The sequence below is a fragment of the Castor canadensis genome, chromosome 13 (genome assembly GCF_047511655.1).
Source record: "Castor canadensis chromosome 13, mCasCan1.hap1v2, whole genome shotgun sequence".
Lineage (NCBI taxonomy): Eukaryota > Metazoa > Chordata > Mammalia > Rodentia > Castoridae > Castor > Castor canadensis.
This window is the reverse complement of record NC_133398.1, coordinates 78,967,875-78,994,868: the sequence shown is the minus strand read 5'-3', so window position 1 is coordinate 78,994,868 and position 26,994 is coordinate 78,967,875. Positions and strand designations below refer to the sequence as shown.

At 36.7% G+C, this 26,994-nt stretch overlaps 1 protein-coding gene across 5 annotated transcripts in view; it reads right to left on the bottom strand.

Moving 5' to 3' along the window:
• Pcsk5 (proprotein convertase subtilisin/kexin type 5) overlaps positions 1-26,994 on the bottom strand; it is a 413,349-nt gene that overhangs the window by 289,392 nt on the left and 96,963 nt on the right. The window contains exon 1 of one of the 5 annotated variants that reach the window (XM_074052073.1): positions 7,484-7,532. The exons of the other annotated variants lie outside the window; for them this stretch is intronic. Coding sequence (XP_073908174.1) covers positions 7,484-7,486 — 3 coding nt within the window. The 5' untranslated portion in view covers positions 7,487-7,532. Of the gene's footprint in view, positions 1-7,483; positions 7,533-26,994 lie in introns of those variants that run through there. 5 annotated transcript variants of the gene reach the window in all.

Here is a 26,994-nt window from a genome sequence, read left to right as displayed (position 1 = left end):
GTCCTTGTGTTAAAGCAGAGACAAAGAAAATAAAGAACTAAATAAATCAGAGTGCTGATTGTGTTTTAAAAGTGGTAAAGAAGGTGATATGATGGGGAATGTGAACAGGTCTGAGTACACAGCTTAGGTGACATGATCAGAAAAGTCTTGTCTCTAAGAAATGAAGGGAAAGGTGAGCTGAGAAGGGATTGTTGAGAAAGAGCAGATCTGTCCAACACCCTAGGGACAAGCATCTTGTGGGGTAAGCAGCAAATGAAAAGACTGCAATGTGGATAAGGGCATAGTGAGAGAGAAGGTAGGTACTGCTGGAAAGAATCACCCAGAAGAAAGCAAACTGGAAATGGAGGCAAGGTTGGATCTTTTGGGACTGTCAGCCATGATTTGGCTTGCATTTCAGGTACATTCTCAATGGAAGATCCTTTCTTTTCAAACCTTGTCCATCAAAGTCAAATTCTAACCAGTGAGAGACGCCTCCAATGCTCTTGACCTGAACTTGTTCATCAGTTTATTCCTTAAATGAGACTGTCTTTTGGTGAATGTTATAAATACACTTGAGTAGTTTCAAGGATTCATTCTAAGAAAAAGTATACTCAGGTATTCATAATAAACATCAGTTTCATAGAGAAGAGGGGCTTAAAAACATATTTTTAGGAACATCTGCATCTTTTCCCTGCCTTCTGATTTCTCCCTGACACTCAAGGTCCTGTGTATCCACCCTCTGCCACTCTACTAATCCAAATTCCATTCCCCTTCCTTCCTCCAGTTTTACAGGCACAGCTCTGCACCTACCTCCTCTCACAAAGCCTTCTTTGTCTTGCTCATCTTTTCTCCTAAACACCCATGCATAAATGTACACACACACACACACACACACACACACACACACGTTTTGCAATACCCAACCCCTACACATTGAATTCTGCTGAACGATTGATTGCTGAATCTTGGTTGTGAGTTTTGTCTGTCTGACTGACTTAATTTAAGTCTAACCTATAATTTCAGAAATATTGGTTAATTATTCACCAGAAGTGAGGGTATATCCTCAATTTTATTTCCAAGTTCAAAACTGCCATTATGCTCACTGCTGTGACCTCTTCAGAGATACCTGATAATGAGGAAAAAAAAACAAACAAACTGCTTCTTTCAGAAGTCTCATTCTGGCCAAGACTGTGGGTCTCTCCTCACCAAATATCTTCATTTAACACAAAGTAACCTTAACAGATTTCCATTTCATTTTCTTTTCAAACTTTGCAGTGACCATCTGTGGTATTAATTGTGACTGGGAGTAATGTTATGTGGCCAAAAGGTGGGCCCGAGGAAGGAAATGCGCAGGAAATGGGCAACCCACAAATGGGATAACGGTCCTGGAGTGGAAGGATACTGCCTGAAATTGTAATTATGAAAATTGAAGAAAACCAGCAGTCTATGGAAAACATGTGTGTCAGAAGTAGAGCAACTAGTTTTCCTTTTCCCACCTCTGCTTCTGTTGAATCTGACTTCACCATTAAATATTCAGTGCCCCCTTTTTGTTCTTTATATCCACCACCAACGTACTGTTAGGAGGGAAAGGAGGAGAAATACCCAATTGATTAATCTAATATAGAAGATAGCCAAAATGTCAAGTGCAATGTACACACACGTATATATACACAAGTGGTCAAGGCTTCCACACATATTTCTAATGTAGTTCTTTCATATACGCAAGATATTCTGAGAGCAAGGACTATGGAACATACTGATGTCACCCAACAATGACCAAAGACGAGAGTGAGTTCATCATTTCCTTAACTGCCTGATTAAAGTGGTCTTAAAACTGGGGCCTATTTTCTTGCCAAGATTCCATGTCACAGCAAGGGTAAAAGAAGAAACATTGGCCACGATTCCCCCATTCATGGTCAACCCTGTTGATACCTGCCAGAGCTGGAACCAACAACTGGAGTCTGGAATTGTGTCACCAATACGCAGCCCACAGCCTGGAGCTCACCAAAGAGACCAGTCAGAAATGTCAAGCATATTAAAACTGAAGAAAGCACATGCGTGCATAGTGGATGCAAGATACATATTTATAGTAAATATATGCATCTTTAGTTCTGAATAATGTACTGTATTCCAACGACAGTTCATGCACACGTGATTAAATATTTAAAAACTATGCAAAATAGAGAATTTCCTATGAAAACAAAGATAATAAAGGTTTTTTCATCTTCTTATCCAGAACAGCCTTTATTCTTTTTAGGAATGCAATTTTAGAGAGACTGCTCTGTGAGTTCAAGAACCTGCCCTTTCCATACCAGGGTGATGAGTTATTCTTCATATAAAACACAAGGGATGTGCTCATGTCCCTTTTGTCTTCATAAATATATCACAGTGTTTGCTCAATGAAAGAACAATTTATGCCCCAAATAAACACCTTTATGTTCTTATCCTCGTTTTCTTCATACCTAGGGGATAAGGAAACTCTCCACATCATCCTGTTTAAACTTCTAAGTTCTCAGGGCCTCCAATGAACTGCCTTTGCATATGTGGTGCTGGGGACAGAACCCAGAGCCTTGTACATGCTAGGCAAGAGCTCTACTGCTGGGGTGCGTCCTATACCCTTAAACTGCCATTTACATGTTGTCAATAATCTCCTAGCATTGAAAACATGTATTGTTCATTATTATAGATACAGCGGCTCATAAGACTGAAAGTCTTACTATGCGAAGTTACTAAGAATACAGAATTAAATACACAAAATACTCTGTTCTAGACACAATAAGAAACAAATCTAGTCAGCTTAGTAAAATATATTATACTTGAAATTCTTTGTAAAAATTGGAGCTTAAGAGTTGCAATAAATGGGAGAGAAAGGATATTCCTTAAGAGAAAAAATAGCTAATATCTACTAGGTCCTTACCATGGCCAAGTATAGTATTAATCAGTATATGCAGACAGCATCAATTAAGACAACCACCAGGTGCCGGTTGCTCATGCCTGTAATCATTATTACTTGTGAGGCTGAGATTAGGATGACCACTGTTAAGGCCAGCCCAGGCAGATAGGTCACAGGACTCCATGGCTATGTTACCTTAATAAAAAAATTCCATGACATATGTGTGTTCATGCTTGGTTGGAAAATAGTAGCAAAGCAAAATGGGTGGATGTTTATGGTCATCTACCATGTTAAATGGGGAAAGGGTCTGAAATAATAGTTAATATAGTAAAAAAAAACAGCAATAAGGAAAACAGAAGTGATTCTGTGTAACACAATTGAGCTATTCAAAGCAGTGAACAACTATTAGCTCTACTATATGGTAGGCCCTTGGCACTGGGTAACAGATGGAGGCATTATGCATAAGGAACTCATAGACTGTAAAACAAACCAACAACCCCCAGACAAAATTTTTTCCAGGTTGTAGTTTATGCAAATCTTGAAAAAATAAAGGCAAAACTTTATCCAGCAAAAAAATTAAAAAATAAAATAAAAATAACCACAGCAAAAATAGACGGAACGTATGGCTCAAACCACAGAGCATCTGCTTTGCAAAAATGAAGGCCTGAATTCAAACCCCAGTCCCATCAAAAAAAAATAAAAAAAAGACTTAGGACAACCGTTTGGAAGAGATACTGTTATAATATGCTTTTAAAAGCAAAGAAAAACAAAACAAACAACAATGAAGAGTAAAGAAAATGAGATATTTTCAGTCTAGGTCATTTTTCAGACTTCAAACATATGTTCAATTGTGGAATTAGGACTCAAATTCAAGTAGCCTGACTTCAGAGCATAGAGCTATTGAAACTCTTCAATTAAAAATTGCAAGAAAAAGGATTTAAGATCAGGGTCAAACCCATGTGAATAAGAAGATAAAGAGTAGATAAAGAATCCAGTAATCAAGTAACAGAAACCATACTGGCCTTAGCACTATGATCAGTGCATTCAAGTGATAAAGTTAGATAAGACCTTCATGATTTTTTTCCTTATCCCTTATTGCAACACATCTTACACACCAAGTTTCTATTTGAATATTTCCAATAACAAAAAGCTCAGTTCTTTATTAAACAGCCAGTGTTACGCTGGTCAATCGGGTATTTTTCTTTTTAAAGCCTTTATTAGTCGTGTTTTACCCATTTCCATGGTGTAAATACTCACATCAAAGCTAATTTTAAATGACCACAACCACAAAATTCCTGAAGGTACAATAAATAGTTTTCATGAGCTGTTAGGGAGTAAGTCCAGGAAGCCATGGGTCCACCATGTTAGTCCTGCCCTTTTCTGACAAGGTCACTCCTAGTGGTTCTGACATCTTCTCAGTACTGGGAAGAACCTAAATTTAGTACCTCCTTTGTATTTTCAGACAATACTTCATTCCTTCTTACATTTATTTCTGGAAAACCTTCTTTAATCTTCCTTTCTCAGTGCTACCTAAACCTATGTGAGAACTCTGAACCTTTCTGAGAGGGGCTATAGATGGCGGTCCTTCTTCAGGGTGTACAAAGTAAAGACTCTGTCTCCAAAACTATGGATGTCTCTACAAATTCTTGAAAATCTAAATTAAGCTCAGAGAAGTTCTAAGATACTTACCACCATATTTACAGGCCAGTTTGATGGACATCAAGTCACAAAAATGACCTGGGCCAAAATAGATCCGTGTGGGTGGTCATTCAATTTGTAAGACTATGAAGAAATTCCAAGGAAATTCAGTATGTTTCAACAACACCAAACTCAGCATAGCAGCTAAGAATATGGGCTAAGAGGAATCAGGCAGAGTAGAGTTTAAACTACACCTTTGTTTCTTTCTGGCTGTACAATTTTGTCAAGTCACTTAAATTTGTAAGACCTTATCTGTAGTTTGAACAGAGAATAGCCCCAAAGGTTAGAGAAGATAACTACATAAGAAATATCTGCTGTTATTATGATTATGCTTTTGTTCTAGCACATTCATTGGCATCATTAGTGTTCTTAATAGTTTAGGAAAGAAAACCTACTTTAAAAAATAAAATGGAGAGGCCAGGCACTGGTAGTTCACGTCTGTAATCCTAGCTAATGGAAGAGATCAGGAGGATCACGGTTTCAGGCCAGCCTGGGCAAATGATTGGTGAGACCCTATCTCAAAAATATCCAACACAAAAAGGGGCTAGCAGAGGGAATCAAGAGGCAGAGTGCCTGCCTAACAAGTTTGAGGCCCTGAGTTCAAACTCCAGTACCTCTAAAATAAGAAGAGATAAATTATTGGTTTTCCTCAGTGTTTAGATAGTTAGGCTAAGCTAACATGAAAGGGAAATCGATCATTTCTAAAGACAGATGGGGTAAACTGCATATTTTACATTTGAGGTCTTGGGCCTAGGTAGGGTGTTAGAGACTGAGGATGGGGCATGCAAAGAAAGCATAAGGTCCAATTATCTTTTTTTTTTTTCATTTTTCTTTTATTATTCATATGGGCATACAAGGCTTGGGTCATTTCTCCCCCCTGCCCCCACCCCCTCCCTTACCACCCACTCCTCCCCCTTCCTCCCCGCCCCAATACCCAGCAGAAACTATTTTGCCCTTATTTCTAATTTTGTTGTAGAGAGAGTATAAGCAATAATAGGAAGGAACAAGGGTTTTTGCTGGTTGAGATAAGGATAGCTATACAGGGCATTGACTCACATTGATTTCCTGTGCGTGGGTGTTACCTTCTAGGTTAATTCTTTTTGATCTAACCTTTTCTCTAGTACCTGTTCCCCTTTTCCTATTGGCCTCAGTTGCTTTAAGGTAACTGCTTTAGTTTCTCTGCGTTAAGGGCAACAAATGCTAGCTAGTTTTTTAGGTGTCTTACCTATCCTCACCCCTTCCTTGTGTGCTCTCGCTTTTACCATGTGCTCAAAGTCCAATCCCATTGTTGTGTTTGCCCTTGATCTAATGTCCACATATGAGGGAGAACATACGATTTTTGGTCTTTTGGTCCAATTATCTTTTGAGACATTGGTCAAACATCTTGCCTCCCATGAATCATTCTGTCTTACTCTATATATGTACACCAGTATTCAAACTTTATTGAACCATTTGCTATAGTGTGTGTGTCTGTGTGTGTCTGTGTTTGTGTGAGTATGTGTGTGTTATTCTCTCTCCCCAAATAGTGCAATTATAAACTCCTTTTGGTTCTGTTTCCTTGGAGAATCCTGACTAATGTAGAGACTACTAAGAGAGAAGGCGGAGATAAACTCTAAGATAAAAAGTAGAAGAGACTAATTGACACAGTCAAGACATATAATGAAGGTAATAGAAAAGATATAAATAAAATGGGGAAATCTTCATCTTTCTCACACTGACACACAATAGGGCATCTGCTTATTAAACTTCGCCAATGAAGACTCATGAAAGAACATAGGAAAAGGAATTCTACGAAGAGAAGACATTCCTTTGGGGGTGCTGATTATTCTAATATACCACTAATATTTGTTTATCACTCTGGCAGAAGAAAAGATGACATGGTGGCAGGTGAGCTATTCACTTCTCCCAAGTATGCTGAGAAATTTCTCCTGGCAGCAGAAGCACTCAGGAGCACCCAGTGTGTTTTCTTTGGAAGAACACAGGGCATGGTGGAAGCAAACATTTCTCAGCTCTTCTCTGGCTTTCAGTAAATGGCAGCAAAATCTTCTATGAGTTCAGGAGAAACTTAGCTTTAGCAAATGACTTTCTTTCAGGAAACTATAAATCAAGAAGCAGGTATTTTTTAATACACCACTCTCTCCTCAGATGGTGGAATGAGTACATTAGTGAATTGTGCTTGCTTAGGGATGATCTCAATTAAAATGTTTCCCTTAAGAGTCTCTAAGCCAAGAAACAACTCTTGCGTTGGAGCTCATGAAAATGAATTCGAGAAGCAGTGGAGTTGCATTATTTAATAATTATGGGAACATTAGCATAAAGTAACCCTCGTTCTTTTCTAAAATGTAATTTCTCTGTTTACATTGCTTACAAATTCCTGCTTACATAGAACTCTTTACCCTCTTTGACCTTCTATGCATAAATCTGCTCAGAAACTCCTGTCTCCACCTTCGCCCCTCCCCCTTTATTTTCCAGGGTTCAGAAGTCTTGCTAATAGAATTCAGGATGCTTTATTTTCTTTAAATGAGTAGAATGCAATATGCTTTGGATAATCCCAACCAATTGCTTCAGAACTCAATTGTCTTACTATTATTTTTCTCAAAGTCACAAAAGAAGTTATACAAAAAACTGATGGAAAACAATTTTTTTTCTAATTTAGAGACACTTAGCAGATTGAAAAAGAGGGATCTGAATATCATTTGAATATCTGAAATAAAATTTGCAACATTTGAAATGTAGTATTTGAAAAATATTTGAATGCAATTGTATTACTATATCATCTTTCTTCATTTATATTATTTCATGAATGACAATATTCCTAAGGAACATAAAGAGATAAGCAGAGATTTTTCAGGTGAGAAAACAATCTAATTTTCAATTGAACAAATAATGAAGAACAGAAATACATCTACATACCATCCTCCCAACCTTCAATCATTCTGAAATGAGGTTTTGACATTATCATCATCACTTCCATAGATGGATGGATAGATGGATGGATGAATAGACAGAAAGACAGAGACAAATAAACAGAAAAATAAAACACTTAGGTTTACATTTCAACATCTCATAAATTCTTATTGAAGCATGTACATTTTTATAGTATCCTGCAGAGCTACTCAATAGTAAAAGTCGTTTTATCTTTGCTAAATCAACCCTTCAAACTAATAACATCTAGTAGATTAGATGCTCTCAAAGGGTATTTTCAATCAGAACCAAGTCATAGAGGTGGCACAGATAAGCCAGAAGAATGGGACAGGACAAGAGAGTCAAATGCAATTACAGTGAACCTGTGCATAGTCAAGTGGTGTTCAGAGAGCCCCATCCTTTTGAAGACTAAGCACCATGTGAGCTTAACACACGCTTAATTTGTTCAAACTCAACATGCAGAGTAGCAGAACTTTGGTCTTAAGCATTAACAGTGGTTCCACTAATTTTTGTCTCCTAAAAAGGCACTCAAGTACGTACTCTTAAAGAGCAAGAAAGATTTATTACTGCATTTTATAAAAATAAAGGGCATTTGGAATTACAAATAGGTCTTTCCAGGTTTTCTGACTTTGACTCTCTCTAGGATTACTGATCAATTTTCTGAGTATTCTAAAGGCCTTGAAGGATTTTCACCATGCTTGCTAATGAGGTATTACCTTAAATATATACATTTGCATTAAGAAATTTGCAGTAATTTGGTGCTGAAAATAGTGATATCATCAATATGTCAATATTCTTATTCTTTCAAGCAAGCAATCCTATCAGAAGAGATACAGTAGTCAAAACACACACAGACCATTATTAGTTGCAAAGTATGAATTCCACTTTGCTTTCCTGCCAACACACCAATGCACTTGACCCCCCCACAATTCTTTTTTCTTTCCTCTATTAAGATCAGTTCTTCAGGTATAACTAGTCTTTTTGCTTTCGTAAAATCAAAGAACACGTGTAGTACATACAATGGCCTTAAGTATGCTGCTCATAAAAGGAGAAAAGTATGCGAAGACCAATAGTTGAAGTTCATCCTGTTAGCTTTTTTCTTTTTCCACACCTAAAGACAAAACCAAATGGCTGGAAAAAATAATTTATTGTTACTGTTCACAGTTCAATGGGTTGAGTAGGCTCAGTCGTGGGCTCTCACTCAGGGTTGCGCCTAAGTTACAGACAGGTATCCACTGGGGCTAGATGGCTTAGCTATCATGGCTGTTAGAAAAGCTTTTTCATTTACATGAAAACCTGAAGAATATTCAGCCTTATGGGTAGGATTTAGCTTGTCACAGTTGAATTACCTGCAAGTCCTTGTAAAAGACACACAGATGTTCCTTGACTTATGGTGGAGTTTTGTCCAATCACCTAGCATAAATAGAAAATATCATGCATTAAAAATGCATTTAATAAACTGGGCACAGGTGGCTCTTGCTTATAATCCTAGCTACTCAGGAGGCAGGGATCAGGAGGATCACACCTCGAAGCAAGACCAGGCAAAGAGTTCAAGAGACCCTATCTCAAAAATATCCAACATAAAAAAGGGCTGGTGAAGTGGCTCAAGTGGTAGAACACCTGCGCAGCAAGCATGAAACACTGAGTTCAAACCCCAGTACTGCCAAAAAAAGAAAAACAAAGAAAGAAAGAAAAGAAAATGCGTCTAATACACCCAACCTATCGAACATCACAACTTAATGAACACAGTAGCCCTTAGTGTATCGCTTGCCCATGAAAAGATCAAAATTCAAACTTTTAGAAGCATGATTTCTACTGAGTGCTTATTGCTTTTGGATCATCATAGAGCTTAAAAATCCTAAGCTGTACCACTGCATTGAGGACCATCAGTCTATTCATTGAATAATCATTTTATTCCATAAGAAATGGCAGTTGCGTCACAGCTACGCTCCATCTTTTTTTTTTTCCCCCCCCTTTGGTACTGAGGCTTGAACTCAGGGTCTTCACCTTGAGCCACTCCACCAGCCCTATTTTTGTGAAGGGTTTTTGCCCAGGCTGGCTTTGAACCTCAATCCTCCTGATCTCTGCCTTCTGAGTAGCTAGGATTATAGGCGTGAGCCACCAGCTCCCAGCATCTTCTCCATTCTTTTGACTGTGTGTATGTTGTATTTTCTAACCAATAGTTAATGATTAGTCTACATAGGAAAATTAAAATGCATGATATAACTTTGCAAAGTTTATGTTTGAAATGGAGTACATGAATAATAAAAAAGTCGACAAGAAACACAATATAATTAGAGATTATGGTAGTAGTTATGAAGGAAATAAAAAAGGAAACCTAAGAAAACATTAAGAGAAATGTGTTATTAAATTTATACCCTGAGTTCTTCAATGATCACAGAAACTTCATTTAGAATTGTGGCTTTCAAAGAAGTCAGGCAACAAATTCCAGACTTAGAAGGGAAAATTAGAGCAAAACAGAATTTCCAAAACTATTGCCATTTAAAACTAAGAAAAGAAAACAAAAATCATTTGCACATTTCAAATAAAAATTGAAAAAATAAGAAATTGCTTAAGATGTAATGTCTCAGAGCAATAAAAAGTGTGATTTCTACCATGAGTGGGATGCACCTACAGAAGGATAATCTACTCAGTACAAAGCAAAAACAATCACAGCCTCTGACAATGAGCACAACTGATTCTGATGGCTACTAAAAGACCACTTGAATATCATTCTTTCTAGATGAGTAAAAGTAACTGTCTGAATCTACCTTCTTCTTTGCTTTTATTGTCTGCTTGAAGATGTAAGCGACTTTAAAATCAACAAAGTCGCTTGCACGGATAATGAAGCATTATTCTTGGACAGGCCAATGTTATGCCAAGGATTACTTCCACAGTAGCACCTAGTAGAGGCTTTAGAAAAGATCAAAGTTTTCATAATATGTCTGGTTAGCCACTCCATAAAGGAACCTACAGAGAAGTTTGCCTCTTTGACCTGGTGAGATTCTTTCTGGGTCCTAGCATACAATGACCAAGAAAATGAAGTCAGTCAGTTTTATCCTACACTAGCAAAATCAATTGCAAGTGGTTTCCTTACTAATTAAAAAAATGTCAAATTCTTTCATGAATCTAACCAAGCAACTTAACTTTACTACAACAGTCAACAGAATTTCTTCTGTTAGCAAAAAATAATAATTCCTGAAAAGAAGCCATCCAAACACATTTCACACTTTCATTTACAGCATAAAGATACTGAACTTCCTCTACAGTAACTCATAACTTTCTTTTTTGGAGGGGGGGGATATGGTTCTGGAGTGAACTCAGGGCCTCGTGTTTGATAGTAAGGCACTCTACCACTTGTGCCACACCCCCATCACACTTTGCTTCAGTTATTTTTCAAATAGGGTCTTTCATTTTTGCCCGTGCTGGCTTGGATTGTAGCTGTGCTGACAGGTGCATACCACCACACCCAACATATTGGTTAAGATAGGGTCTCACTTTTTTGCCTGGGCTGGCCTGGACCTGAGATCCTTCTGATCTCTGCATCCCTAATAACTAGAATAATAGGCAGGAACCATTGCTCCTGGCTCTAGTAACTCTTAAATCTTATAGCAGCATATTCAGAGTAAACTAAACCACCACTCCTATAATGCAAGCCACATTTTTTTCCATTCCCTAATAAAAAAAATAATGTTCACAATTAAAATTCAACACTAGGCTAGCAGCCTAGTCACACTCACTAGGTTAGCAGCACAGTCAGACTGACCAGATCCACATACAGATTTTAGGGCACAGTTTTCCAAACATCTTTTCTGCCTATCTCATTAGTAAGCTCTTCATGGGTAACTAAGATGAATACTTCACAGACAATGGTTCACCTCATCCTGTCTGACTGTGGTATGTTTTCATTGCTGCCTTAGAACATATCTTTCCAAAGTGGAAAAAGTAGAGTTAAATGTTGAACTGGCGTTTCAGTGATCCAAGTAACTATCCAGTAGGTCATTTCATTCTGTAGCACCTTAATTCTTAGGAGGAGAAAAAGGTACAGTGAACATTAAATTGATAACAGTACTCCAAAGACTGTAAGTTAAATAAAAAATAAACTCCCTTTGAAAGGAAAGTTTTAACTTATACTTTTTTTATTTTGCAGTACTGGGGTTGGAACTCAGGGCTTTGCACTTGTGAGGCAGGTGCTCTACTCCTTGAGCTATGCTACCAGCACATAATCCATAAATTCTTGAAGTTATTTTTGTGATGAATTTTTAGATCTTTTTTAAATTTCATTTTGGAATTAGCATCTCATTCCAGCCAGAATGGCTATCATGGGGAAAACAAACAATAACAAATGCTGGTAAGAATGTGAGGGAGAAAAGGAACACTGTAGGTCGGATGCAAACCAGTTCAGCCACTATGGCAATCAGCATGGAGGTTCCTCAAGAAACTAAAAATAGACCTGCTGTAAGATCCTGCTGTACCAGTTCTGACCATATGTTCAAAGCTATATAAGTTAGCAAACAACAGAGACACCTGCACACCCATGTTTACTGCAGCTGTATTCACAGTCGCTAAGCTACGGAATCAGCCTAGGTGCCCAGCAACAATGAATGTATAAATAAAATGTAGTACATATGCACAATGGAGTATTATTCAGGCATAAAGAAGAACGAAATGCCATTTGCAGGAAAATAGATGGAACCGGAGAGTATCATTTAAGGAAAATGAACCAGACTCAGAAAGACAAATATTACACGTTTTTGTCTCAAATGTAGAATCTAGACCTGAAAAAAAGGACACAAATGTAAAAGAAGACCTTGGTGGGGGCAATCTGTATGGGGTGGGAGGCAAAAGGAGAGGGGGTAAATGTGATGGAAGTATAAGCATCCACAAAAATAATGAAATCCATTAAAAATTATAAAAAGGGGGATATAGAAGATACAGAGGAGTAGTGCAGGGTATAAATATGGTCACAGTACATTATATGTACCTATGGAGATATCACAATGAAACCTCTTTCTTTAATTAATAGATGCTAAAAAAAAACTTAAGACCGAATCCTCAACAAAATTCTTGAAGTTATTTCTTAGTGAGAAATTTGTATTTGTTTGAAGTGTTTTGAGCTACAAAGAGAGGAAAAGTCAATTTACCATAATTAGAAAAGGCATTTAATTATCACTCAAAGTAACCTGAAGAAGGTGATTTCAACTGCCACAGCTCCTCATAGCATATCCTTTGTAAGTATCCCATGTAGAAAGAAGTCACAAAAGACTTTCTATCATAAGAGAAAGAAATTTCTCAATATCAGGCCCAAGAGTAGATGTTGCTTAGTTGAAAGTGAGTCATTGAGCACCTCTTCTTCCATTCTTGGTGAAAGTATATGAGTCCCACAACTGGTTTCCATCATTCATGATTTATCTCTAGTGCTAGTTACCTTCTATGAGATTGAGTACTGTTCACCTCAGCTACACAAAAGTAAACCCAGAGTTATTAAGCAGGAAATGATGAAGTATGGTTATAGGGTAGAAAAAAGACACTGTAATACGACTGGTCATTAGATTTTGTGAAATTGTTCTATGTACTATGTATCTTCTACTCCACTATTCTTTTTTCTTTTATATATCTATTCAACATTGTGACAAAAGTTTAAGGTAGATGGATTCTTAAAGGTTATTTGAAAAAACAAACATGAGAAAACTTTAGTAAGTATGACATCAGTTGATACAACTCAGAAAAACAAATGCTTTAATCTAACTTGGACTGACACTCAATAGAATTAAAATGAACTTTTTTAGTATATTCTCACATCTCATTAGGAAATAATACATATTATGACCTCCAAATCTGTTCCTAAATTAAATTTGTATCTTTAATTCAACAAATATTTTGGGCTGGTGGAGTGGCTCAATTGGTAGAGCACCAATTGAGGCTGAGTTCAAAACTAAGCACCAAAAACCAAACAAATGAAAACAGCAACAACAACAACAAAAACAAATATTTTACATCTGCTTTGTGTTCCACACCATCTCTGGTATCATACTAGTTAAAAAATGTACTGTAAAGAATAATGCATTATTCTATTTTTCATTACTATAATGAAATATACTTTATAAAGAAAAGAGATTTATTTAGCTCACCATTTTTGGAGGATAAAAGTCAAGCAGTATGGTGTAGGCTTGGTGAGGGCCCTATGGCAGAACTCAGGAACTTGTGAAGGAGGGAAAGAACACACCCCCAAACAGGAAGCCAGAAGCTGGGGTCTACAGTCTTTTTCAAGGGCATGACCACAGTGACCTAGCAACTTCCTACAAGGCCCCACCCACCTCTTAAAGGTTCCATACCACCCCACAATACTGTCACTCTGGGGACCAAGCCTCCAACATGTGAACCTTTGGGAAACATATTCAAACATATTCAAACCATAACAACTAGTAACAAACAGTTCATTTTCCCAAAGTAGAGTTTCTGTATAAAATGAAAGATGACCAGTTAAATTTTAATTTCAAATAGCAAACAAGGAAAATTTTAATATATGTCCCATACATTATATAAGGAATTTTTATACTTTTTATTTTTTACAGATAAAAAATTCAAATTAAATTGGATATATTATATTTTCATTTGTTATGTTTGGCAACCCTTAGTTTCACTAATCTACCAGAGAGTAAGTTTAAAGGATACAAATAATTCATCCTATGATGTTTCCAATGTTAGTCAATGCATCTATGTTACAAAAGGAAGAATCAAGATGGCTTTAGTAAGAACACAAAGAAGGAAATACACAGTATCTCCCAATAGGCTCTGAAGAATTTAATCTTGATTCCAATAGGATCAAGGATACCTAAAATCCTGCACCCTTCAAAAAACACACTTGAGCCAGAGTCAGTGGCTCACCCCATAATCCTACTGACTACTCAGAAGGCAGAGATCAAGAAGATCTCAGTTCAAAGCCAGTCTGGGCAACTAGTTCTTGAGACCCTACCTTGAAAAAACTCATCATGAAAAAAGGGCTGGTAGAGTGGCTCAAGTGGTAGAGTGCCTGCCTAGCAAGTGTGAGTCCCTGAGTTCAAAAAATCAAACCAAAAATTCAAACCAAAAACAACAACAACAAAACAACACATTGAAATCAAACAAGGAAAAAATACAAACATGGTTTCTAACATATATCTACCTCATAACTAGGAGAAAGAAACCCAACAATCCCTAGGTTACAGGAGAAAAATATTGAAATCCAACAGACTCAGCCCTTGAGATTATTCCAGGGTGGAGAGTTGAGTGGAGCAGGAGAGTGAAGAGAATGCAGGTGGTGGTGGTGATAAAAGGTAAAACAATCTCCTCTGGAGGAGGCCCCATCCTCACAAGGCAATCTGGACAACACCTCTGAGGCCAGCATAGAGCTCAAAGTGCAAAGTAGCAGAGAGCACTTAGAGTGAGGTAGGGAAAGAGCAATTTTGAAGGGCCCCCCTTTGAAGACTTGATGGAGTTGGAAAACAAAAGAGGTGAAAAGTATGCATCGTATGAAAGCAAAATAGAATGACAACATCAGAAGACCATCTGCCTCACTCCCTCTGAAAACCTTGGCCAAAGCCAATGGGCACTGCTGTTCTAGTGCACTAGCGCTCTCTTCAACGATGGGACCTCATAAGTCCTCCAAATGTCCTCCTCTTTCTACATGCAACTGCACTAATGGTCTAAGAAAACAAATCATTTAAAAATGAATGGAGACAGGCAAATACACATTGGAGGTTTCTATAAGAAAAAAATATAAACAGAAATTCTTCTTAAAAATCTGCAATGAAACAAAAAAATGTAGCAAAACACCCGAACCTTAATGCAATACACAGAAATAAAAACTGCAGATATGTACATATAATTCAAATGAAAAGTTTAACAACATATAGGAACAGAAAAAATAATCTAGAAAAACGTAAAGTCAACCAAACCCTGGAAATAAATTGAAGAGTAAGTTTTGTTGGAAATAAATACTAAAGTGGTAGAGCTTAAAAAATAGCTAAGCTACGGCTATAAAAAACAGTTTACTCAATTGAGAATTTGTGGGGTACTGCATTTAGAAGTCCTTACAAGGTGATTGAGTATAGGGAGTATTTCACTCAACTAAGAGAAGACAGGTAAAAGATCTGATGGTCTGCATAATGTATACTCAATTCTAAATCCAAGATTAAAGCAAAATTAGGAACCAGAGAATAAGAGTACATTATATGTTCTGACACAGTGCGAATAGCAGAATTTAAAACAGAAGAAGGGCAGTGGTAGAGCACTTGCCTAGAATGCACAAGGCTCTAGTTTCAATCCCCAGTGCAACAAAAATAAATAATAAATAAATACACTAAATGGAAGGAGAAAAGAGAAATGATAAAATAGAATAAATTATTTGATAAGGAAAAGCCAAAGAATACCATTTTAAGCTGACAAACCAAACACAGAAGCCTAATTAAGAAAAAAGGAACTAAAAGCATACAAAATTATTTGTAATAATCTTAAAATTATAATATAAGACCCTGAACACTCCCCATCTTGGAAAAGAGGAGGAGAGGCGAGGACAAGAGAGGGAAGGAGAGAGGAGGAGAGACAGAAAATTATAATACAAGACTTTCCTCAAACTAAATGATTTTAAAAGAGCAAGGGACAGACTACATAGTAAAGCCATAAAAATAATATAATACAACACATCTACAAATGCTCCTCAACTTACAGTGAGGTTACATCCCAGTAGGCCCAGTGAAGTTGAAAACTCATTTGCTACACCTAACCTAGCAAACACCCCAGCTCAGCAACGCAGCATTGGTCATTTCCCTTATGGTTGTGTGGCTGTCTGGGAGTTAAGACTTGCTGCTGCCACCCAGGATCACAAGGCAGTATCCCACTGAGTACTGCTAGCTGGGAAAAGACCAAACTCAAAACTCAAAGAACAAGGCTGTTGGAGTGGCTCAAGTGGTGGAGTGCCTGCCTAGCAAGTGTGAGGCCCTGAGTTCAAACCCCAGTACTGCAAAAAAAAAAAAAAAAAAAAAAAAAAGACCATTTCTACTGAATGCAACTTGCTTTTGTAGTACTATAAAGTTGAAAAATTATAAGTTAAACCACTGTAAATCAGGGAACATCTATTTATATAGAATGAAATAATGACAGTTGAAATTAAAATTATTGCTCATATCTATAAATGTAAATGAACTTAAGCTCCCTACTAAATTAAATATACATTAGAATTGTCTCACAAGGCAAACTATAACTCCTAATCCTGTAATCCTTTCTTCACCATCCTTTCTATTTAAATATCATTATGAAAGCATGGATTCTGTTGTTGTTCTCTCTTTTTTTTTTTGAAATTAGGATATATTCATTATACAGGAGGGATTCACAGTGACAATTCCAATTAAACTTATATTATACATTATTTACATTTCCCCCATCATCTCTGCCCCTCAGCCCCCTCCCTACCCCATATAAAGCAATTGCAAGTGGTTTCATATAGGTATATAAAGTCCATCAACCACATATTGTCACCTTAATTTCCTTCCTTCACCCTCCCCCTTCTCACTAGTAACCCCCCCACCACATACACTGTGCCTATTTTACAGTCCTGGTTTTTATTATTAATATTTAAGTTGACGTTCAAAGGAGTGTCTCAATGCAAAGGCATGGATTCTTTTCAAATGTAATAATTCATCACTGACATTATTTTTTTGGAGCTCTTCCTAAGTTTGATAAGTGTGTCACCTTTCAAGTTGGCGCCTATGTCTTTTTGAGACATCCCCATGAGTATCTTTTTAATCACTTCCTTCTTTATGACACACGAAGATAATAATTCCAGTGCACTATAATAAAGGGATAGAGAGTGGTTTTATATCAGTTAGAACACAAAGATGCTATTCACAACCATCAAATTACATAAAATTCTAAAATGATAAGAAGGTATTCTCAAACAAGAATTTGACAGGAATATAAATTTTCTGGGCAATCTATTAAAAAATCTATCTATGTCTAGATTTCAATTAAACAATCCTACTGCTAAGAACTTATCTGGAAGATATACCTACAACAACAAAAAACTAGGTACCCAGTTATTTGAAAAAACAAAATATTGGAGTTATTTGTAAAAACAAAGGAACCTAGATATCCACTGGTATCCAGTCAAATAAATTATGGTAACTCTACTGCAACACAGCTATAAAAAAGAATAAGGATGGCCACAAAATAATGGAGAGTGATATCCAAAAGTATTTTAAGAGATAAAAGCAAGGGGTTGGGGATTTAGCTCAGTGGAAGAGCGCTTGCCTGGCAAGTGCAAGGCCTTGAGTTTGGTCCCCAGCACCGAAAAAAAAAGGAAAAAATAGAAAAAAAAAAAAAAAGCAAAACAAGAGATAAAATCAAAATGGAAAAGAAGGCATACATAGTATTCTATGTATTTTAATGAGTCACATGTTCTGCATTTCAAAATAAAATTAAGTGCATTAATAAAATTAGACATACAGAAATAGACTAGGAATGAACGTAGAGAAAGTGTACAGGAGGGTGAACATGGTGGAAATATGTACTCATGTATGAAAATGGGAAAATGAGCCCTATTGAAACTGCTCTGGTAATAGTGGGAGGGGGATAAAGGAAAATGATGGAGCGGGTGAATTCAACTATGGTATATTGCAAGAACTTTGGTAAATGTCATAATGTACCCCAAGTACAACAATAATAAAAATAAAATAAAATAGAATGAGAGGAGGAAAAGCTGTACTGAAGAGAAAAAAATTATACACATATTAATGATATAATCATGGAGAAAAAGAAGAATTTATTAAAGCAATCTTTGAACCAGGGTGTTTGGTTGTGTTGCCTCTGGATTATATTCTAAAGTCAAAAAAAAATCTTAAATTTTACTTTAGTGGGTCTTTTGTTGATAATGGCATCAGTGTAGTAATGTCACTGCTATTTTGTGTATATAGCAGTAAATCTGTTGATAATTTTGAGAACTATGATTCTCATTGTGAGAGGAAGGCACAGAAATATAAAGTGGTAAGGAAGAGAGAGGAAGAACCTATGATATTAGGTTGGAATTCGAGGTACCACTAGGAACTCCGCATACAATTCTATCAGTGAAATACCACCATAGATCCAAAGCATGGGTGGGAAACTGTTTGTCCTGAACATGTACAATGTTTTCCTTTGTCCATACTCTCTTAATAATACAGCATAAAAACTATATAGATAAGATTTACACTGGCTTAAGTATTATAAGTAATCTAGAGATGATTTAAAATCCACAGTGACTGTGCATGGGTTATATACACAAACTACCCCTACCCACATGGTGTCTGTGTATTGGAACCAATCCCCCAACAATACTGAGGGATGTCTGTTCACTGAAATTGAGCCTAGAATAATTCTGACATCCTTGCCACCAGTCTCTTAGTTTTTTAAATACCATTCCTCAACAAAGAAAACACCTATTGGAGGAAAAGCTATTTCTAGGTCTGGGGCCAGAAAATACAAAGCAAACATTTTGTTGTGCCATGAAGGAGAAAATGCTAAAACATTGATGAAGACTTCTTAAAAGGACAGAAGAGCCCACTTGAAAGGTATCACACTCATCAAACTGGGACAATTTAAGAACCAAAAAAGAAAAATGTCAGAAATGACTCATTACAATTGAAAAGAATCCATAACTTTATAATGATATTTCAAAAGGGAAGAGGAGTGAAAACGGAATCCCAGAATTAGAAAATCATCTTGCAACCACTGATAGAATGATTAATTTAGGCAGGAATCTTTGATAGATACTAAAACCTTGGGGGAAAGCCTGGCAAGGAAGGGAATATTCACACTTCTCAAAATATACCTCCAGAGCTCTTATTAATTATAAAGATAAAACTATTTATTTTTCAGCAGTACTGCAGTTTGAACTCAAGGCCTCACAGTTGTTAGGCAGGCACTGTTACCACTTGAGCCACTCCCCCAGCTCTAAACTGAACCTTTATTATAAAGAAATCTAGCTGACACTACCCAACCAACAAAGTGAATAAACTTAACATCACCAAAACAAATGTGACTTCCGACATTATGCCACCTGACATGAAGCACTGCCGAGGGCACAATTACCTTGATAGGTTTTGTGCCCAAACTATTTAACTCCTCATCTAGCCTCAAAAACAAATTATCAAATTCAAAGTGAGATTTACTCTGCCAACTACAAACCTGGCCACACCAAAATCATCAACATGAAAGACTGTGCCCCATCCCTCCCCAGCTCCTACATCCTCAGGAAGGCAGGGGTGATACCCTAGATTAAAGGAGTCAAAGAGGTGGAACAAATAGAGGCAAGATCCTGGGTTCTGGATCAAAAAGCATAAATCTATCAAAAATATCATTGTGAAGATTGGGAAAATTTAATTGAAACTTTCTTCCTAATGAGGATATTTTGGTTACATAGGGGAATATTTTTCTCTCTTTTAGGATCTGAATCCTGAGATACTTAGTGGTGCATTTTCACAAGGTGTGCAAGAAAAAATAGTGGGTGCACAAGTGTGTGTGTGTGTGTGTGCACGTGAGCATCTGAATACAAAGAAAGAGCGAATTTTTGTAAATCCAGGTGAATGGGATATACATGATCACAATTCCATTCTTTCAACTTGTCTGTAGATTTCAAATTTATCAGAACAAACTACTGAGAGGAAAGCTCATTACAAACTTTGTTATCTAAAAGTTAGGCCTCATAGAGCATAGAGTGCATGCCACAATGACAGACTGGGAAATGACTGGGCGAAGCAGTCCTGTCTAGGAATCAAACAGAAGCCAAGCTGGTGCCCAGTGACTATGCCACTGCGATGGCGAAGTGACTTGCCAGCTTCACTTCTAGAAAGCTGTTCGGTGAGGGCTAGTCATCAATGGCTGCCTTCCATCTACTGTGGGACACCCAAGGCAAGAATGCTCACCCACGCCCCAAGATTTAATTTGAATCAGACAACTGTAGACCCTTGCCTCCTTTAACATACTTCTCTCCCTCTAAGTGGCTTTGTCCCAGAGGTATCTGGCATGGCAGCCAGAGCTCTAATCAGAAGACAAGAACAGAATACAGAAAGAGGTGAGGAAGGTGGAAAACACATGTACCCCAGTGGTTTTTCTTGGTATGCCAAAACAAAGGCTCTTATTTTTCCATAAGATTTGAACTAGGAACTGCTGACAGCAGCTATCTTGTAACCATGAACAGAAGGCTTGTTTGAAAATGTATCTAGAGCTATAGTCAGTGACAAAAAGGACTGGGCCTGGAGTCCTGCATTACCTCATGGATCAAGTGAGCATTCTAGTTGGGAGTTACATGAGCTGATAAATTCTGTCTCCCTTTTCTCTCCCTTTCCTGACATTCAAGTGATTGAATTTCCTGATCACTTACAATTCAATGTCAATTAAAACAACACTTGGTTTAAAATTTTTTCTCTGGACAAATAGGTTAAGGAAACAAATGCTGCCTGTTCACATCCCTGTCTTGTCAGTTCACAAAACATGTTAAGATAATAAAGTTTCTGAGAAGTCCTGCAGAAAAGAAACCTTTTTCAGTTTATTCAAATCAAGATGTTCCTAATGACTTGATTTTGGAGGTACCTATTAAGAATCCTTACAAGTAATATTTCATGGGAAGCAATTTTTGCAGTAATTGTGTATAAATCATTAATTTGCCTCAAAGAAATCCTCTCCTGTATTATCACTTAATTTCAATCTATAAATGCACCTATTTTCACATTAGAAATTTGAGGTCAATGTAATCCAACCAGAGATAATTATAACATCAAAATGCTTAAATATCCTTGCAGAGTTTTGCAGGCCTTTGTTGCAATGTTTAATATACCCTGAAGTTAGGTCTCTCCCAGTTTGACTGTGCCTGCTAGTGAGCAAAGTAATTACTGTCTCCAACAGGCTGGCTTATGCTTGATACCTAGGAGGAACTCTATAAACTGTTGAGTGAATAAAATCATTACCAATCTACTTCTTTTAGGGGAATTTGCAAGTTCTTGTTTCTTTCCTTCATTTTCCTTTCTGTTGCACATTAAATTAATGCCTTTATTGAGCAGTCTGTAGTAACTTTCAGTTTTCAATCCCAAGAGGACAGAACAAATTCAATGCTCATTAGTGTGTACAACCAGTTTAAATGATTTTTTCACTGAAAGCTCCCTTTCACTTGTCCAGAATGAATCGGGTTTGATCATTGCAGATCTCTTTAATCTTACATTTTCTTGAACAAAATTCTACAATTATAAATGTTTCTATTCCTGTTTTACCTCATCTGTCAAAGCAATAACAAATGGCAAGTTTACCACGCTGGTTTCTAAAAGTAAGCACATTAGAGGAAAAAAATTAGGCTACAGTGCATAGGAACTAGTAGAGTCAATGTCATCCTTTCAAAACAGAATGTATGCTTCCAGCACATCAGGTTACTGGAACAGATGGTTTTGCTATCCTCCATCTATTCCCTGCACAAAATATAGCAATATACATCTTGATAGTATTTCTTGACCTCCAGTGCCAACACTGAGATCATAAACCAAAACATGCTGGCAAATTTCCCCCAAAAATCTCTGATGGTAGAAAATCACGTATTATGTCAAATAGAGATTTATTTTAGAAGGATAAAAGATGACTAATCTTGAGTAGACACTGAGGCTGCAGGAGACATTTAAAAATATTTTCTGTGAGTGCTCACAGGGTGAGATAAAACTAAAGAGTGACTGTGCTGATGTCACTGAGAATAGAATTTTTGGCATGGGAAAAATGCAGATGTAAACAGTGAAGGTAAAATTTTAAATCCTTGCAGAATTGATTTCAAACTGGAAATACCTGTATAACCTATGGTATATTTTATGATCACTGAAAACTCCTAAAAACTGACCCACTAGCAATAATCTCAAGTCATATTACAATCTCTAAATATCCATCTCAAAATAATAAGGAAAAAGGGGGATCTTTGGAGAAATACTGGATTCCTGGTCTGGAACAGGAAATATGCAAGGGAAGAAGGGATCAGCTTATCAAAGAAAGAAGGAAGGAAGGAAGGGAGGGAGGAAGGAAGGAAGTCAGCATGAATAGGCTCTCACTAGGCCCAAGCTGGGACAACTTAAGCAAAAATAAGACTTATAACTTCAATGAAATAAAGTGCATTAAATATGTCTAACTCCATGATTTTATAATGAAACTAGGAAAAAAATTGTTGGCTCAAAGAAGTAAGATTCTACTGAATATAATCAAAGTATTAAGCATTAATCTTATCTTTCCTATAGGAACTTTATGTTACAATGCAAATAATTTATGAGAAGTTCCTCCAGTAGCTAAAGAAGGAATCACAGAAAGAATATTCATACTTGGTAAAATTTAACAAATAATCAAAGAATCTAGGCAATGGTAGCTTCCAGTATGACAAGGGACAAGTAGACATATTGTACATCCAGACAGAAGCATATACCATCAACTAGGTAACAGTCTTCCTTAACCATCTCCAAAATTAAAATGAATTTGAACTTGAGACTTTAGCTCTCACTACCTACCAATTTATTAATAATACCAGGAGTAGAACTTGCTAACTGACCCCATGAAATTCAGACAGCAGAATCCAGACCACAAAACTCGAAATAACCTAGATTCTTCAACCAAAGTTCTCAAAGCAACAACAGAAAAATGGAATCTATAGAATAAAGATTTGATATACATACCAACCAATTACAATGTATTGGCCTTATCCCAAACTAATTCAAACAAATTACAAAGAAAAATTATAAGGTAGTAGGAGAAATTTGAAAACTAGATATTTGAACAAGTAGAGAAATAGTTATTAAATTTTTGTGATAATGATGTTACAGTTTTATTATGAAAAAGAACGGTTCTTATAGAGATACATACTAAAACATTCAGTGATAAATGAAATATACTGGTGACCATCTGAGTACAGCATATTTCTGGTTACTGAAAACATACCAGTTGGGTATTGCATACACTGAAGGCTCGAACTGAGTTACTTTTCAGGTTCATTGTAATCTGGTGGTCTGTGAATTTTTTTTACAGTATCATCTTTTTAAGATTGCCTGATTTAAAGTAGTGAACACATACACAGTGTTTGTTGCAGTGTGTTTTGTAATATGCATGAATGTGAAGCAGAAGAACCTGGGATAATACAGCACAAGCATGGAAGAAAAATGAAAATGGGAATATAAAACAATTCAACACAATAGAAATGGGCAAAAAAAAAATTTTTATATAGACCTGCTAAGCTTAATTTGCTACTGCTGAGAGTTCTGCTATATTAGTAACAAACCCAAACACCACGTTTTCCAGACACTAATTTAAGTTTCAGGAAGCAATGAAAAGAGGTCATGGAGAACACAGTTGTATGCTACCTGGGCACAGTGTGCTTTACTTCAGACATGCTAATTTAGTCAGTCTGGATCACTTCTGTACAAATTCAACTCAGGAGAGAATGAAAAGAAAGGAAATCAAAGCTACATTTCTTCTATGTAATCTTTTAAGATTATTTTGTAAATCTTATATATGAACATATTTGAATAGACACCATTCAGGCAAACTAACCAGTTTTTTTTCTTAGCATAGAGAAAAAAACCTTAGGTTTTTCATCAGGCTCTTTTCTTTCTAATCAAGGAAAGAATAATCAGTGAATGCATTTTCTAAAATTTTACTTTGTCCACATTATCTATCATCAAAAAATAACACCTCTGCATTCTGAACTCAATTTTGATGCTCACCTATGCAATTAAGTAATCAAATCCTATTCCTGGGATTGGTAGCTTTATTCTACTCATCTCTCTGTAATTTGACTTCACCTGGTGTGCAGCAGCTCTTTTGGCTTGTACCATTTGCATATTGGACTATCCATCCCTAACCCAGAGTCCCTTTCCCAGGCTGAGACAGCCTACCAAGGATTTCTTACATTCGAGAAATTGGAAAAGTCACATTGATGTACATATGCCGCCTATTTGAAGATAATTATGACTTTCTCTTTCCCCAGGCAATTTAGGCATTTTTTTTCCTTTTTTGATTCTTTTCATCACTGGATTGCTAAAAATCATTCCTTTCCTTCATTAATTTCCTGGCCAAGTTCATCACCAACGAAAATTAAGGAAAAGGAGAATTCCAGATGTCTCTTCCTCAGATAATTTTAGATTGAATTCTCAATGCAAGACATTTGAAGCCACCCTCCATCACCTACTATGAAGAGTCAAATTCAGTTCTGTGAATTTTGAAATCCAAATGTCTGGCTCTCCTTACTTTGTATCAACATATAATTACTGAGCGCTTTATAAACCAATCCTACTTATCAGCAGAGACAAGTTGAATCAGTACAACTAATTCCAATTGTGGGTGAAAAGTAAATTGAGAACTGTTTGATAAAAGAACTTGAATCAACAGGTTCAAAACTACTACAGATTAAATGAGCTCAAAGGTCAATCCTATCTGCTCTCCAACAGAAAATAAGTTACTAATTAAGATAACTCATGGCTAAAATCTTGATTAAAAACTGCTTTTTGGTTAACTGACCTTCTCACTATGGTAGAGTGGACTAAAGGGCTAGACTACCCACAAAGTTTTCACTCTTCGAAAGCAAAGCTGGGAAGGTAAATTATCAGTATGAAATAAGTTATATCTTGCTCAAAATTATTCACAAAAGGTTGTAATCATTCATACTGGCAGAAATGTATGTTATCAAAAGTGATTTTTCCCTAGGTCATTAATTATTTCCCTTTTTCTAGAAGCACTTTGACTAGGGCTTATTATAGGTTTACTTAACATCCCTAGTATATCCACTTCCATCACACCCATTATGTAGGACAATGAAATCCCAATTAAAATCATCTTTTTTTTTCATTTTTCTTTTATTATTCATATGTGCATACAAAGATTGGTTCATTTCTCCCCACTGCCCCCACCCCCTCCCTTACCACCCACTCCGCCCCCTCCCTCTCCCCACCCAATACCCAGCAGAAACTATTTTGCCCTTATTTCTAATTTTGTTGTAGAGAGAGTATAAGCAATAATAGGAAGGAACAAGAGTTTTTGCTGGTTGAGTAAAATCATCATCTTAACTTAATCAGCAAGTATCAGTTAAGGTGCTGCTATGTACCTTCGATGGACCAATATCAAGTGATTAGGCAAACTGATTATAATTATCCAAACCCTATCTATAGAATTTTTCTCCTAAGTTTGATTGTAGAGGACAACATGGCCCTCTCATTTACTACTCCATCCTTGGTATTAGAAACATTGCAGGTTCTGGAGAAAAAATTCTTTTCCTAATATAAATGAATGAATGAGTGCATGAATATGATGTGCCTCATACGCACTGTGTTGGTTGGGATTTCTCAGGCTATAAACCACATATGGACCTTACCTGTGTTACAAGTTTGCTCTTCGTTGGAATTATTGCTTCTGAGTTATTTTTATTTTGGGTTATTTTGTGGATTCCCAAAACACAAAAAGTTTCTTAAAAGGAGGGGCTACTATTCTAGCTCAGTCTCTTAAGTGTTTTGCCCTTAAATGCTCTTGGGTTAGTGTTTGAGAGGCTCACAGATTTAAATGCTTCAAGAAAAATGATGGGGATTTTCAATGTCGTAGTAGGGTTGGATTTTCACAAACCACACTGTCTGATGATTAATATTTCTGATGAAAGAAATAATGGAGAGAAAACAAATGGTAAAGACCTATTATGAAAGCATTTGACTTCCTATATCTGAAAAGTCATCCACCATTGGAAGGAGAACAAGGTGAAAGAAGGCTGTGTGTTTTGACTGAGTATATGAATGAATCTTGCTGTAGTAGTGTCAACTTTTGCTGCTTTTCACAGATTCAACTGCCACCTAGAGCATAGATCCAAGCTCAATAGTCTTCTGTGACTAGAGGCAAAGCAGGACAGCTATAAATGCTTGGGTATAAGGATCAAATAGTAAGGACAACCCAGGAACACAACAGCAAATTCATGGATCAGAAAAAGCATCTTTCAAATAAAATTACAAAAACATAACTTCTTCATAAACAAATCAATCATAAAATATCCATTTCTTCTTTTAATAAAAGTACACTAATATTAATATAAGCTAAAAATACAGTATGACACAAACATTAGTACAAATATTATTTTATTTATTTAATGCTTCATTAATCCATCCATTCATTCAATACATATTTGTAGGGACCTATCATAGCAGGAACAGTGTAAGGCACTAAGGATTCTTACGGTATTTTCGTACCTTCCTCCATGGACTGTGTCTAATGGGAAAGGGATATCTCCTATCATGTGGGGTGAAGTGTTTTGATTGTTTTAAGCAGGAGCAAAAGGCATGAGCATGATGAGTTGGTCGGCAAGTGTAATAGAGGATATGAGTACCCAAGGGAGACCAGAGAAATTACGGCAATCTCAAGTGTGGTAGACAACCAGGGAAAGGCACATGGGAGGTGCATCCAGGAAGAGGGCTGGCCAATGTAAAGGACTGGTGGGGAAAGAA